The 15,674-nt window shown below is 34.0% G+C and overlaps 2 protein-coding genes across 2 annotated transcripts; both read right to left on the minus strand.

Annotated features, from left to right (window-relative positions):
- Positions 1-219: 219 nt before the first annotated feature.
- On the minus strand, positions 220-8,140 carry LOC130654938 (F-box/LRR-repeat protein 2-like). The gene is made up of 3 exons (XM_057457592.1): positions 8,031-8,140; positions 3,023-4,242; positions 220-2,414 (listed from the first exon to the last, which is right to left on the minus strand). The coding sequence occupies exons 2-3, from the start codon at positions 4,231-4,233 to the stop codon at positions 1,868-1,870; spliced, it is 1,758 nt and encodes a 585-aa protein (XP_057313575.1). The 5' UTR covers positions 4,234-4,242; positions 8,031-8,140; the 3' UTR covers positions 220-1,867.
- Positions 8,141-13,252: 5,112 nt separating this feature from the next.
- LOC130653843 (uncharacterized) lies at positions 13,253-14,594 on the minus strand. Its single transcript, XM_057456345.1, has 3 exons — positions 13,599-14,594; positions 13,396-13,516; positions 13,253-13,318 (listed from the first exon to the last, which is right to left on the minus strand). The coding sequence occupies exons 1-3, from the start codon at positions 13,796-13,798 to the stop codon at positions 13,253-13,255; spliced, it is 387 nt and encodes a 128-aa protein (XP_057312328.1). The 5' UTR covers positions 13,799-14,594.
- Positions 14,595-15,674: the final 1,080 nt, after the last annotated feature.

The following is a 15,674-nucleotide window of genomic DNA, read 5'->3' on the forward strand; positions in this document are numbered from 1 at the left end:
TTGAATACGCAAAAACCTCTCTATAGCGGAACTTCTCTACAACAGAAACGAATAAAACGGCGGTTAAACTCTTATAACAAAATAGCTGATATTTAAGAAAAACAGAGTGAGAAGGCTCAAAAATTGGTTAAAATTTTAACCAAATATTACGTTGGGATATGGACATGGACAATTACTAATAAATCTGTAACCTTTTGAGCAATCAACCGATTTTTGAAACAAACCTTTTTTTCTAGTAAATTAGGGACTTAGTAGTCCCTAAGTAGCCTATTTCTGTAACATGGGAAGCACTTTCTGTGACAATTAAGTCCTTAGGGGTTATGGCGGTTCAACTTTGGGCAGTTTTTGCTCGATTCTTAAATCAAACGTTTGTTAATTTGAAGTGTTTTCTTTCTTAGGATTTACCAGAAATCTACTAAATCACATAGTGTCTATATAAATCTATCGTTTCTCAGTACAATCCGAATGTAGTAATTGTAGAGTTAAAACAGTAAGTAATATTAAAAACCTATCAAAAATCACTGAAGATATATTTACAATCATATAAACATCTTATATATACAAAACAAATAAATTAACTAAAAAGAGTGAAATTACAGTTGACTCCCTCTAATTCGAATCTCTATAATTCAAATATTTCTATAATTTGAACGAGTGCTCAGTCACCGTCAATTTTACGTAAGAAATTCTTATAAAAAATTTCCTACAATTCGAATTTGTCGAATTCGAAACTTTATATAATTCGAAGTTTTTCAGTCTCTCCAGCACGATTCTCTCCCTAATTGGAATTTTAGAGTGTAAAGTGGGCTTTGACAAATGTTTTGACAAATGTTTTTCAAAAATTTTAAAATTGTCTTTGGAACGTTATTTTTTGTACTTGTTGATGCAAATCGTATTGTCGAAAGAGATCGTCTCTCCGATGTAAAGCAATCAAATATTCAACAGTTTTTTAATAGTTTTTTTGTGTAAACTATAAAAAAATTGAATGAAACTTGAATTATGTTTTCTTGATTTGGAAATTAACGTAATTTCTTTCTGCAATTTAATTTCTTTCTGCAATTCAAATTTTCACTCTCTGAAGCTTAAAGTTCGAATTACTTTCTATAATTCGAATCGCTCCATAATTTAAACAAAAATTTTCCCCTTAAGAATTCGAATTAGGGAGAGTCAACTGTAATTCAGTTTTCATAAAATAACAAGAAATAACCAGGATTTTCTTTGTTTATCCATACTGCGTCTTGTAACCACCATTTTGACGAGCACGATTTTTTAAAAAAAAACCTTAATTTAGCTGTATTGTTTTTGCACCATGCTTTTGCAAGAAATATAACGCGCTCGACTTTAACTTTCATGGCGAAGAAATGCTTGCAGGAAAAAATTATTTGAGTTTTTTTAATTTCGAGTTGTTGTATGTTGTCATTTACATATTGTACGAGCCTTTAAGCGGGTGAACAAGCGAGAAGTGAAAAAAAAAAATTTTCGTTTTCGTGTTTTTTGGCCTTTTTCGCGGAAGTACCGCGAAAGACATGCGTATTCGCGAAAGTTCATCGCACGCGAAGCAACCTAAGAAGCCGATTCATGAAAGTTATTTTGAAAAAAAAAATGTTTTTTTCTTCCGTCTTCAAGATTTCTCTATATTTTTAGGATCTAATAACTTTTGAAAATTTTGCGAAAATTAATTTCACGAATAGGGGCCAACATCGCAAAAATAAGTTCTACATCTCGCATCAAAAATCTAATACATTCTTTATGCTTTAGTTATGGTATTGAGCACTCTTATGATATCACTCCATCACAAGATATATAACAACCCACTATAAATACCTTTTTGCAGAAGAAAAAACATAGAAAAAGCGACTAAATTTGATCATGTTAAAAGATGAGCTCTCCGATGGAGTATGTTGACAACAACATCCCCGTAATAATTGAGAATAACCAAAGTTTTCATCTTCTTGACAACACATTCTATCAATTCATCCTGCACTTTGTTACACTGACTTAAATCTAGAAATGTCAGCTTGGGTAAACTTGTTGAGATTTTTGAAAACGAACTTCCATATAATTCATGCAAACCTCGCAAATGAAGTTCTTTCAACTCATGGCAGTTGTCAATTATAAATGCAAGCCCGTCGTCAGAAACTTCCCAACACCATGATAGGTCTAGTACTTCTAAATTTCTGCATTTTTCTCCCAGAAAAAACAAACATTCATCAGATATTTCGCTACACTCTGATAAATTGAGATACTTAAATTCAGAGGCTTGTTCATCAGTTAGGTTTTTTAGATATTTCAATAGAGATCCCTGCGTGAAGTTTGCGCCTTTTCTAATCTTTAGGTGCTTCAACTTTGTACACTCTCCAATCCATTCCAAAGCAACGTGAGTCATGTTGGTACAAAATGAAAAACTCAGAGTGCTAAAATAAAAGACAAAAATAAAAAGAAAAAAAGAAAAGAAGAAAAAAGATCAATAACTTAAGCAGAGAAATTTTGTCAAAATACGTCATACGAAATTCCAGGCCATATTAAGAAGAAATTTTACCATTTAAAAAACAAAAAAAATTTTCGTCAAATTTAACCTACTGTACTGTAAAAGCTCTGCTAAACGCCCAGTCTCTACTAAACTTCAATAACCTCCCCCCCGCCCTAAAATTTTGAAAAATCGAATAAATTTCCAAAACGCCTATCTCAAATAAATGCCCATTTACCCAGTCAAAAAGGGGCGTTTATTAGAGTTTCCTCATTCAAGCAACTTACAGGAAAACATAAGTGATCCTTAAGTCTGTCTACTATATTTAGATAAGTAAAATCATGAAAACACTGACTTTGATTTGTTAGACGGAGACAGTGACCACTTTATCAATGTACTGTACGCAACTTCTGGATGAAATCACATGGTTAAAATTAAAAAAAAACTTAATAGGGTTATATCCATAGTCAGAACCTTATGTAATGCACCCATAGTTTCATGTGAGTTTTAATAGCTTATACAATAATGTAAGAAAGCTAAAATAAATAATCGTACCTCAATTGCACACATTTTGAAAACAAATGTACACAGTCATCTCCTAAATTCTCCCCATCTAAATAAACCTTTCTCAATGTTCCACAGTGTTTATTAACCAACATTTTAACAAAGTCTTCAGTTATCCACTGTATTCCATCAAAATCAACTTCAGTTAAATTTTTAAAATTTCGGGCTAAAAATATCCCTCCCTCATCACTGAGTTGGTTACAATGCGAAACATAAACTCTATCAATGGGTAATCCAACGAAGCTGTAGAAAGATTGGTCGCTGATTTGACCACACCCTTCTAAATTTACAGAATGCAACGATTTGCAATAGGTAGACAACAATTGTAAAATCTCGTTGTTAACTTGTGTACAAAACGCAAAAGATATGTGTTTCAAGTGAGGACAATTCTTAAACAGTTCATGAAATTCTGCAACAGTAATCTCAGGACGGCGATTTAATTCAAGACTTGAGAGCTGTTTACACCAAGACACAATAACATCAATAAGCAGCTCGCTTCGAACATCTCCGTAGTCAGCAGCACTGATAACAGACCAAAAAGATGGGTCCTTTGCTAGTTGAAACCACATGGAACACACAGGTGCAATATACCGACATAATTCTCGTTGTGTAAAAAACGAAAAGATCTTTAAAAGTATTTCACTGGGAAGGCTGTTGAAAGCACGTTTAGAATCCTTACTTTCTAAATCTGTTACAGCAATATCGTTTAATATTTTTTGATCTGATCTATTTTGAAACGTTACTTTTTGAAACAAAATTGTCTCATCAAATGTCTTTTTCAATGATGGAGTTTTTACATCCATGAGCCAACTAGATGATTCTTGCAGTAAAGTTTGACTTTGTGAAATAGCATTATTAAAATATTCATTGTTTAGATCAATGTTCTTTTCTTTTGTTGTATTAAGATTACACCTTAACAATTGGCAGTAAGGACACATCTCCCCAACAAGTCGTTTTTCTTCATGCACAGGCTTACACGTACAAAACGCATCCTCATCTTTAAGTTTATTTTTCTGACTAAATTTAACCATGCAAACTGCCTTGTCAAGTGGCTCACTAGCATCCTCATCGATTATTTTAACGTTTTCACTTGTTTCGATATTCTCATCTATGTCAAGTAATTGAAGATTTAACAATATATCTGAAATAATATTCACATCATTATTCTGATCAATTTGTTTCTTTTCTTCACTCTTTTCCATATTTGTAAACTAAAATAAAAAATACAAGCTTAAGTTATATGTGATTACGGTATTATTTTTACTTTTCTATCAGGCTAAGGCATGTTAGACACTTTGCTTTTGGTGACGAAGTGCTAAAAAGAAGAGGCTATTTTAAGAGATTTATTAATGTTGATACACTTTTATTTGCATTTAAAAAACAAGTATTTAATCCTGGTCCCCTTGACCTGGAACTGTGTTATAATTCGCAAAATTCCGAATCGCGTTGGATTTTTAAGTTTTCTATAAAATTTGCGACAAAAGAAGACTAAGAGCTTTAATGTGAGCCCTAAAATACGATGTTGGCACATTAAGCATAGCAAAAAACATCAAAAGGAAAGTTGCAAATCTATCACAAGAGCCTCTGCATTTTAGCACTTTTGTAGGTTTTACAACTAAAGCTATAATTCAATACTTTGTAGTCTAACTTTCTGTAGTTATATCTATACTATGTACTATACCTCCGTAATAATTGTAAATAACCGAAGTCTTCATCTTCTGGACAACACATTCTATCAATTCATCCCGCACTTTACTACACTTTCTTAAATCTAGACGTGACAGCTTAGGTAAACTTGTTGAGATTTCTTGAAAATGGAGTTCCATATCATTCATGCAAACCTCACAAATAAAGTGCCTTCAATGCATGGCAGTTGTCAATTATAAATGCAAGCCCGTCGTCAGAAACTTCCTAATACAATGATAGGTCTAGTACTTCTAAATTTCTGCATTCTGCAGGCAATATAGCCCACTATAACCAATGACAAGGAGCACGAAATTGCTTCAGTCTGCAACATTGTAAAGGACAATTCTAATAAGAAGCAGAAGACAGTCAAGCTTCATAGACAGTTTGCACATGCTCCAAGTTATAAATTGAAAATCTTGTTCTCTGATGCTGAGGGTATGGGTAAAAATCTATTTAAACATCTAGAATGTCTTGATGACACATGTAATGTATGTTTGAAATATAAGAAGAAGAAACTGAAACCAATTGTCTGACTACCAATAAGCACAACATTTAAAAATACAATAAACCTACGATTTGGTTTTTTGACATAATGGATCACTTCACCAGACATAGTGCTTCATGCGTCAAGAAGAAAAAAATTATTGTAGAAAAGATTTTGAAACATTGGATAGTGACTTTTTTTTTTCAGGAAATTCTTACTTAATAATGGTGGCAAGTTTTTTAACAATGAAATGGTGTCCTTATGCAAGAATTTAATATCTGAATGTGCAACACTGCTATTGAAAGTCCATGGAGCAATATACTTATTAGACGCCACAATGGCATTCTCAGACTAATAGTTCCAAAACTTTTGGAGAACACAGAATGTTCCTCATAGGTGCAAAAATTTTTTTAGTAAACGTAAACTCAAGCTTATTACTCTCTTTAATTGAAGCATCTGCTACCCAAAGTAATTTAATTACCAGCAATACAGCCAAAACTGAAAAACCAAAAATGAAACAACATGTCGTCGTAAGAATAAATAAAGATGAAGAATGGCAACCTATAAAATTTTGAGAAGAGGAGGGTAAGCCAGTAGAAAGTTTTCTAATTATAATGTAGAAAATCTAGATGATGACAGTTTGAAATGTATTGATTGGACACTGTTAAAAGTGAAAACTAAAAACTGACACAGGAGAAAAAGTATACTTTTTAAATTGTGAATAATGTGATCCAACAGAACTGTTACAGGCTAAACATGCTGAGTTAACTAAGTTAAAAAGAGGATGAAGCTTACCATGAAGTAGAAAAATAAAAATAAAGTATGATACCGTATTTTCGCATTCAGTTGTGAAATGTTAAACAAAGGAGAAATCTGCAGAATAGAACGGGTTAAAGGAAAATCACAGTTAGCTGACTGTTTAACAAAATCAAGAACAAACAGTACCAACTTGCTGCAAACATTTGCAGATGGACAACTTGAAATAAAGCAACAACAAAATAAAGTGCCATAAGTAGTTGTGTCATAGCACCTTCAATGTTAGCTGCTGTTTTTTACATTGGTTGTTTTTAAACATTTGTTTTATTAAAATATTTAACCAACAAAATTAACCACTAGAAACATAAAATAGAAAATAGAAAGTTAAGACAAATAGAAAGAATGGGAAGAATGTTATACTTTGTTATTAAAGACTATGGAAACTACTAATCATCTAATGGAGGTTTACAGTATTGTGAAATCTTGGCATTGATCATACCAAACAACTGTATTGTCTGATATATACTGATTATATTTGATATATATTTGATTATAACTAAAACTTCAGTGAAACAGTAAAAGTGATATTATTAGTAATTAACAAATAGAAAATATGTTAAAGAAAAACTTAAGAAAAAAAAAGTAGTAGTAGTAGTGATTATGTGGCTACCCTTAGGGTAGGGTATTTACCTACCCTGCTAATTTTTTTCTGTGATGAAACACAAAAGCAGTTTTACTGTTTAAAAAACTTACATCTTGCAAAAAACAAGTTGGATTCGTAAGACACAGCTTGAAAAGCTGTCTGTAAATCTTTTTATTTTTTTGACTTAAAAGTTTTGATAATTACTTAAGAAATTATTTTGTGTATTATTGAGTCATTGCTGACATCATCAAAATTCCCCTTTTTTCATTTTCTTGAGTGAAATTTTCACAGGCTTATTAACTAGTTTAAAATGAATTGTTAAGAGTTTAACAGGGTATGTTGTGATAAAAATGTTCTTACCTGTTCAGTTATATTTTGAACATATTTACATGAATAATCATTAAGTTATCCTGATTATTATTCATACCAGCAATTGCAAACTTTTTTCAAAAGATAAAAAGATCTTCAAATATATAGACAACTTTTAATCTCTTTTGTATGAAACCAACTTGTTTTTAATGGAAGGTAAGCTTTAAATTTTTTATTTGAGTTGCAAAAATGTTGAAATTTCCATATAAATAGAAAACAGCCTTATGTTGGATCCCACCCACAACCCTTTTGCATATTAATTATGTGATTTTGCTTTTTTGTCATCGATGAAAACGCCGCATGTGTATGACATGACGTCCTTAGCTTTGAGGCTAGCATAATACCTTCTTTGATAGTACTAAAACTTGTGTAATTTATATATAAGACTCAGCACAAACAATTTCAGGGTCACTGATAAGTGATAAAATTTGTGAGCGATGGAGCATGACATTATAGATGTGCATATTTTACATGGCTAGCCTCACAAATATCGAGGGACTTAGATGGAGAGTCCTAAAGTATTTAATGCTCATTTTGAGCTACGCAGACCCAATTAGAGCATGCGCTCTAACTGGACAATGTCGGGCAACATCCAACGGCCCACAAGGTGTGCCATCTCCCCAATTTCCCTAACATGGCTTAGGTTAACCCGGGGCTATGGTAATATTCACTCGCTCATGTTGAATCGCTGTCAAGAGGAGTCGAACCCCGGTCTCCTTCACAAGTACGAGAACTATAACCACTAATACTCTAGGACACTCCCCATCCAAGCAATGGCCCCTACTGGAAATAGTAGACAGGGTATATCCCTCAATATTTTTTAGGCTAGCCATGTAAAATATGCACATCTATCTATCTCTATTTAGTTTTGGTTGGTCCAAGCTCAGATAAAAATCTGAACCTTTTTTTCTAGGGGGCAGAGGGAGAGGAACCCAGAATTTTTTCTTACCCCAAGGAAATCGGAAAAGTTTAGTGAAGAGAAAATGTATGAGAGAAACTGGATTTCCATGTCCTTGAAGAAAGCTAAGTTAACTAGGCTAAGCTAACAGAAAAGAGTGTACCTGAGTCCAGCTTGCAGAATAATCATATATGTTTTTGTTTTTAAAATATTTTTTTAAGTAGTAAAACGAGGAACGAGCACAACAGAACGGTGGAACGAATCCGAATTTGGTATCCCAGAAAAATTGGAATAAAAATGTATTTTAAAAAATCAAAAAAAAAGCTGAACTCTATCAAGGGGGAACCTGTGCCACATTCGGCAATCATTTTGGTCGACGTTTTATCAGATCGCCAGGGGGCTCTTATAAACAGGAGATGCAGCCAGAATCATCCAGAATGACCCAGAACCATTCGGAATGATTAAGAATCATCGATGACCCTCTGCGGTGGTTTTTCGGCGCTTACGTGACGTCGGCGGTCATTTTGTTGTTTTTTATGTAACGAATTGTGATTTCGGCGATTTTATGTAATTACTTTAATTTATTCGTATGCTCAATCACCGACTTACTAATCCATGGCTCTCTAACCATTCGACAAACCATTCGACGACCTAAAAGTCATTTCAGACTCGACCACATTGGTCATCTGGCGGTACCTGTCTTTTAAGGAAGTGACAATTGAACTTCGCTATATCCAATAAATCCATTGATAATACCGCCACGCTTCTTCCTAGCACCTTAGACAGAGACGACGAGGTACTTGATCAAAATGTCACATAGAACCAGGTCGCTCTGGACCGGGTCGCTCTGAAGGAAAATTCGGCGGAGGTGAAAGAGGCGCTGTGATCAGGCAGTGCAAGTCGTCGGTAAAATAACGTTAGTATTTTGCAGAACAACTTATTCTGTGAAAGGTATAAAGTACCTTTCTACGACGATACAAAGGTATATAAAAAACTTACCAAAAAACCCAACGTAACAAGTATGCTAATATTTTATTCCATATACTTCTTTCTTTATATATAATTAAAGCCAAAGAAGTGAAAAACTAAACACAACTATCTCGTTCCAACTCTGATTCATTCTTTTTTGTTTTCATTCTGTAAAATTATTCAAAAAGAGGATTTAACGAATTTTTGATCGTCGCCTAATTTTTGAATGCTGCCGAATTTTCGACCGCTGTTGCATTTCGTTCTTAATAGCTCTTATGGAAACGGTAATTTCCTCCCAAACGACCATTCAAACACCAACCACCGCGGTACTACATCAAGAAAACGCAAAGTCAGGGGTTTAAACGACCACCTAGGCAATGGATCGCCGAGAAGAACAACCCCGGAATTCATTATACCAAGAACACCTCGGTTATTGATACAGCGGCCTAAAACACCGCCGTATCATAGAAAGGCCAAAACCAACGCCGACCTCGCATAGCACCCCCCAAAAAACGACCGCCGGGCCATCAAAACGTCCGCCGAAACGCCCGCCAACCAAAACTTCGATTAAAATGATTACCAAAATGTGGCACCGATCCCCCTGATACTAAGGCGTGTCACAAGTCGAGACATGCGCCATCAAGATATTGAAAATAGCGCGGCAAAAGTACACCGTTTGGCCTAATAAATACACGTCTTTTTTGTAACAAACACTGAACTTAAGTTAAGAGTCTGACTGTTTCCTAATATTCTTATCTTTTTAGCCTAAAACGCTTTTTTACTTTCTTAAAAATAGTTTATTTCAATTTCCCACAGGCAACGTTTTGTGATATTCACTTATAAATGTCTGTTTTTTTTATTTTCGATATCTCTAGATCCAACGACTTGTTAACGTGTACACGGTGTTACGAAGATGTACTGTAGAGTTTTACTTGTTTCTTATTTTATATCTATAATATTAAAATGTTTAGCCAAACTTGTACCCAGAGCTGCTTTCCATTTTTCTGTGGGAATTTGTAGGTTAATCTCTAGAACTGCCTGAAATTCTCTTTCGATTTCTGTAAAGTGATTTTAGGAGGCCATATCGTACGTAAATTACAATTAGGCGCCCAGGACTTATAAAAAAGATTCAAGTTCTATACGTTTCCCACACACGTGCCATATCCTGGCGCCAGATCTACATTATATTTTGAAAAATTCAATATGACGCCAATACGGAGAACACAATGCAAAAGTTGACATGTTCAATAAATTTTTCAAAAGCGCGTCATGTAACCAACAGTAACCGGTTAAATTGTGGCCGCTTATTTTAAGTAACACGTGTGTTTTTTGTATAATTTATCGATACTTAGAAACTTGGTTTTTGATGTACTTTTTCGTTTCAAAGCAATACGGAATCCGTTTATCTATAGTCTGTAGACTGTCTAAAAGACTATTAAAATCCACAAATCAACAGGGCTCGAAAAAACAAATAAACAGCCGGTAAGTGGTCTATTAAAGATTTGGCAAAAACAAACTTATCCGATTTAAATTCTTCTAACAAATTTCGCGAGCTTTAACTTTCGCGAATCAATAAAAGTTAACCCTTAAAATTCTTTCTTTGCCAGTGTTTTTTTCGCGAACATTAACTTTGGGGAGTCATTTCATAATTTGTTGAGTGGTCGAGTCGAATTAAGTCGTCGAATGGTTTGTCGAATGGTTAGAGAGCCATGGATTAGTAAGTCGATGATTGAGCATACGAATGAATTAAAGTAATTACATAAAATCACCGAAACAAATCGTAGATGGTTTTTTGAAAGCTGAGAACCTTATTCAATTGTTATCCCATTTTTGAGCTTAATTTTTATCGTGATGACAAATCGTAATACTGACATTAGCAGTATAAGTTACTGTCGATGTGCTAAGCATTATTTCCAGAAAGATTTTTTTAATTCCCTTTCAACTATTTCCATATTTCTAAGCAAACTCCGGCGGATCAAAAAGCCATTTAACGACTAATCAAGTGGTTAACGACATGACAAATCAGGCGACAACTCGACAACCATTCCGCAACTCGACACATCACTTGATTACTCGATAAGGCATACAACGACTATCAGCAAATTATCTGTTCTCATCGTTTACACTATTACTGTACTAAGTAAACAACCAGCAAAACAAACTTCGAATAATAACGTATCGAACATATCATAAGTTAATAGAGACATATTCAAGCCTGACCTTAAATATACTATAGGGGGTGAGCGGATAATCCGTCCTCCCACCCTGCTGTTCTCTTTTGGTATTCTGAATAGACGCTGGCATGCTACATATTTAAGTCCCATGCATGCCTCTTAGATTTTTGGATATTGGACATTACTCGAAACTACCCCTTAAATTTCTATGCACTTCTTATAATCAGGAAAATTGAAATTCACAGCAAAGAAAATTATTCTGCTAAGTTTAGACATGTGATTAACCCGATTTCCCGGGGTTTTTCAATAGTTTGTCCCAGCCTAAAATGTTGTGAGCAAACATTATTCCCTTGCTTTGCCGGCCCATAAAATAAAGCGACGCAACACACACAAGTAATGCAACAATGCAATGGTTGTGAACGTATTCTCGATGGGTATGACAGAAACAAGTGTGAACGGAGGCTTATGGTGAAGGGTAAACAGTGTTGGTTTTGCTACTACAAAAACATATGTAACGTATATGTATATGTAACGAACCAAACGGTTTGTCCGTTACCCGGTGCTAGTTGGAATCTGTTGAATTCTACTATTTATAAGTCACAAAAACTGTCTTTAGATATCTATTTTTGGGCACGATACTTGGTGGGATCCACCTATTTTTCGCAACAATCTCACGAGTTGCTCGTCGAGCTGCAAAATACCTTGTCATCTGAGCGTGTCTTCCATATCAAGCTTTGCTAAGCGTCACCCAGGATCTTCATTCCTGTAAAGGCACACCCGAAAGCCAAACCTAGATCTACCGGTCTCGTAATCAAATTAACGGCCATGAAATTAACACGGTTCAATAAAATTATTTTGAAAAAGGTATTTAATTAACCCGGGTGAGAAAGGTTCTTTTCAAAAATGCATCTAATTATCGCGAATTTGAGAATATGCAATATCGATCCACAGTCGAATCCACGGTGTGTGAAGCGGTCTCCTCTATTGCAAGGCAGTTTGGAAATCGAAATAAATGTTTTTGTTGTTTGGTAAGACAATGTTAAAAATTTTTAGATAATTTTCCACTTGGATTAGAAGATGGATTATGAAGATGAAACAAAAGCTATTTTAAAATAATCGCTAAAAAAACGCCGTTGGGTTATCGTCTAGGAGGAAATAGTAGTAAATTTGTAAAAAAAAGTTGTATTTTTTTGTTTTTATGCTTTTATATATTATCATAAAGTCACCAAATTAACAGTATTTTAATTAACGTGTCATGAAATTTACAGTAAATTAACACTGCATTTAATTGACGGTGATTGAATTAAGGTAGCGGTATGGTAAATAATTACTTTTTTTTACATTTTTTTTTTTTTAAGGAACATTTTACTATTAAAACTGCTCTTTCCAATGAACTAATTTTTATTCCAAAATGTTTCCTCAAAATTGAAGGATTTAGCGTTACAAAATATTCCACTCCATATGTCTTTGTTCTGGCGATCAAATATTTCTGTGCACGAAGTGAGTTATGACTCACGTTTACTAAAAATAATGTGACTTCAGCATTGAGAACTTTCTGTTTACGCTATATTTATGCATAAGGTGTGAGACATAAGCGAGACAAAACGCACTGGAAAAAAGTTAAATTATATAATATAGCATTTCGTCATTTTTTTTTATTATTATAAGTTTCTTTTAGTTATCGTGAAAATGTTTTCGAAATCGTCAAATTATCGTAGAAATCCATTCAAAACTTCAAGAAAAAAAAGGAAAAATAAACAACGGAAATTTGATTCAGAGAAACAAAAAGAGCTAAAGGTATTGGATAAAGGATCTTGGTATGATCAAGATAAATTATTGCGAGAACAAGGGATCCGAGGTAATTTTGAAAAGGAAAAAAAAGCTTCTGCCAGTCAAAGCAAAATTGGAAGTTATGAATTCAGCTCGTCTGACGAAGAAGAAAAATCAGAAAGTGAAATCGAGGTTATGGATGATGAACAATTTTCCAAGGCCGTTCATCACTGGATAATATCAATCGAAGCCTTGGAAAATTACTTAAGCGATGTTGCTGTATGTAAGATGTGCCATGATAAATTAGAGGTTCGGGAAGAAAAATCTTACAGAGCGGGACTGGGTACGAAGTTCCATTTCATTTGTGTGAACAAACATTGTATTAGTTCAGTCTCGAGTAAGGGATTTTACACAACTGAGAAATCTAGTTATACCTATGACATCAACAGACAAAGCGTAATTGGTGCAAGAGTTATTGGAAAAGGTAGGAATGGGTTGGAAATGAATACTCGGGATTTTCCGGTCCTACTTCTTTTCTCTGAAATGAACAATAACATTATTATTATAATCTTTTTAAAGATGATAATAAAAATGTAATCAAATCATTTTTTTTACCAAGAGGTTTCTAGCCCAATAGCAATAAAAAGAAAATCGAATTTTTCTTGGTGTTTTCGATCTTTTCTTTCTAATTTTTACGGCATCTTTTAGTGCAGAAATGAACAGGCTGCCATCGTATCTAGATAAAATAAAAATTGAATTATTTGAAAGAATGTAAACAAGGTGGAAGCTTGTTTATTGAACAAATCAAAACTGCTTACCCTGCATCTCTCATGTTTTTTCCAACTTCTTCTTCCAACGAAAAAACATTGCCTGGGTTTCCCTCGCTGTTTTTTTTCTGCAGTGTTTTATTTGCTTTTGGCATTCTTATATTCTTATTGTAACAGATATTTTCACAAAACAAAAATGAAAGTTGAACAGAATCGTATTCTCGATTATTACATTTCCTGTTTTTGAACATTTATATTCATATTTTACCCTCAAACCCCCTGACGTGAGAAAAAATATCATCATATTAGAAACAAATGCTTTGAGAATTATTAATTTTGCTTTATTATGACGGGGGCATTCTTATGCAAAAAAAATGTTGAATAAGAGTTCCGCAAGTTCACTTTAAATAACTAATGAATAATTAAATATTCTCTTTTCAATTTCTTGTAAACAATCACAGGTCGAAAGAAAAAACTTCGTTAACGAATATCTCTGAATAATTTTTTCGTAAAATTTTCGGTTGCGTACTCTTCTTAAAAGGGATCTGTCTCAAAAATACATTAGATGACGTCATGAAACTTTCGTTTTCGGCTTCACGAGTGTTTGATCTCTACTCGCGTGTCTCATTTTAATTTTTGGTCAGCGGATTTGGATGCAAAAGTGATTGAAAGAAAAAGGAAAAAAAATTGAGTGTTATTTTTATGATCTTATAGATGTTTTACGGCATATTTTTAAAACGATTAAAGTTGAGAAAAAAATGAGACACGCGATTTAAATTCAGACTATGCTGAACATGTGGACATATTTTTTTTTCTGAAAACTTGTATACTTTTGAGACAAATCCCTTCACAGTTGGCCACACCCACTTTTTAAGACTTTAGACTATATTTTTTTTCTGTTACAACATTTTAATTTTTTTTTTCATAATATTGTAGAACAAACTTTTGTTAACAAGTACATATATACTTTTATAATGTTTTTTTAAAAGGAAAGTTGGAAAAAAATGCTTTATACAGAAGAGGTGTAATTTACCATACCGCTACCTTAACGCGAATTTTGAAAAACCGCGTTAATTTCATGGCTCGTTAATTCACGGAATAAGGTAATTCGAAACATCCACGTTTTTCTATATGCGTGTCTTACTTTGGGTTATTTTGGCCTACTTTGGGTATTGAAAATTAACCGACTCTTGGTGGATGCCCAGCTTTGAAAGGAATAAAGCTGAAGGTAAGTGTGCGAAACCATGGCGCATGTGGTATCTGACTCAAACAGTTCGCTTTGGGGCTTTGCTTTCATGTGATAGCCCCATTTATATGGCTAATTTCTCTTCTTAGCAGTAACGCTTCTTAGTAGAAATACTTCCAGTGTGAGTGTGAATCACTTCTCTTCCATGCATTCCAAAAATTCTTGCCAGGGCTATGCTCTCCTACACGAAATGGTTATCCATTTTGTGTTTTAATTCAATTTGGCAGATATAATCCTAATTTGGTGGATACAATGTTTTTTAGAAGTAAAAGCAATTTCGAATTTATGGCTAAGACGGCTTGTTTTGCCTAATTAGGTGCGAATAGCACAAAATCTGTCAAAACAATCGCTCTTGTGTTTTTTCCACATTGAGTTATTACAGACACTGGCTTTATTTACAAATGCAAAATAATTGATTTTGTTGCTCGATTTTGTACTAAAGGAGTTGAACTAGGTGTCATGGTGCCTAATTAATCCTACGTCAAATTTGGAGACTCACCTAATTAGCAGTACACTCTAGTTAGCAGTTTTCCACATAACATGATGTTGTTTTTTAGCCAATAATGATGGGCTGTTTACTTATAGAATGTTATTGCAAACAAACATGTAACTCCCAAGTTGTAGGAGCACCAGTACTTTAAATCATCTGATCGGTAAAAATGTGAATGTACTAGTCGTTAGCCCATGGAAAAATCCATGGGTTCGCCCGTCCTTTTTATACTGCACTGCGTGCATCTCGCTAGTTGCACAGCTAAGCTACCATTTTGTGTGACAGAAAGACTGACAGACGACGGCTATATTATTAAGCGAGTTTTGTGAAGATCAACGTTCACGTGAAGTCCAACTCTTCATCGCTCGTTGATTGTAGTGGGCAAAAACGT

Source organism: Hydractinia symbiolongicarpus, chromosome 8 (assembly GCF_029227915.1).
Source record: "Hydractinia symbiolongicarpus strain clone_291-10 chromosome 8, HSymV2.1, whole genome shotgun sequence".
NCBI lineage: Eukaryota > Metazoa > Cnidaria > Hydrozoa > Anthoathecata > Hydractiniidae > Hydractinia > Hydractinia symbiolongicarpus.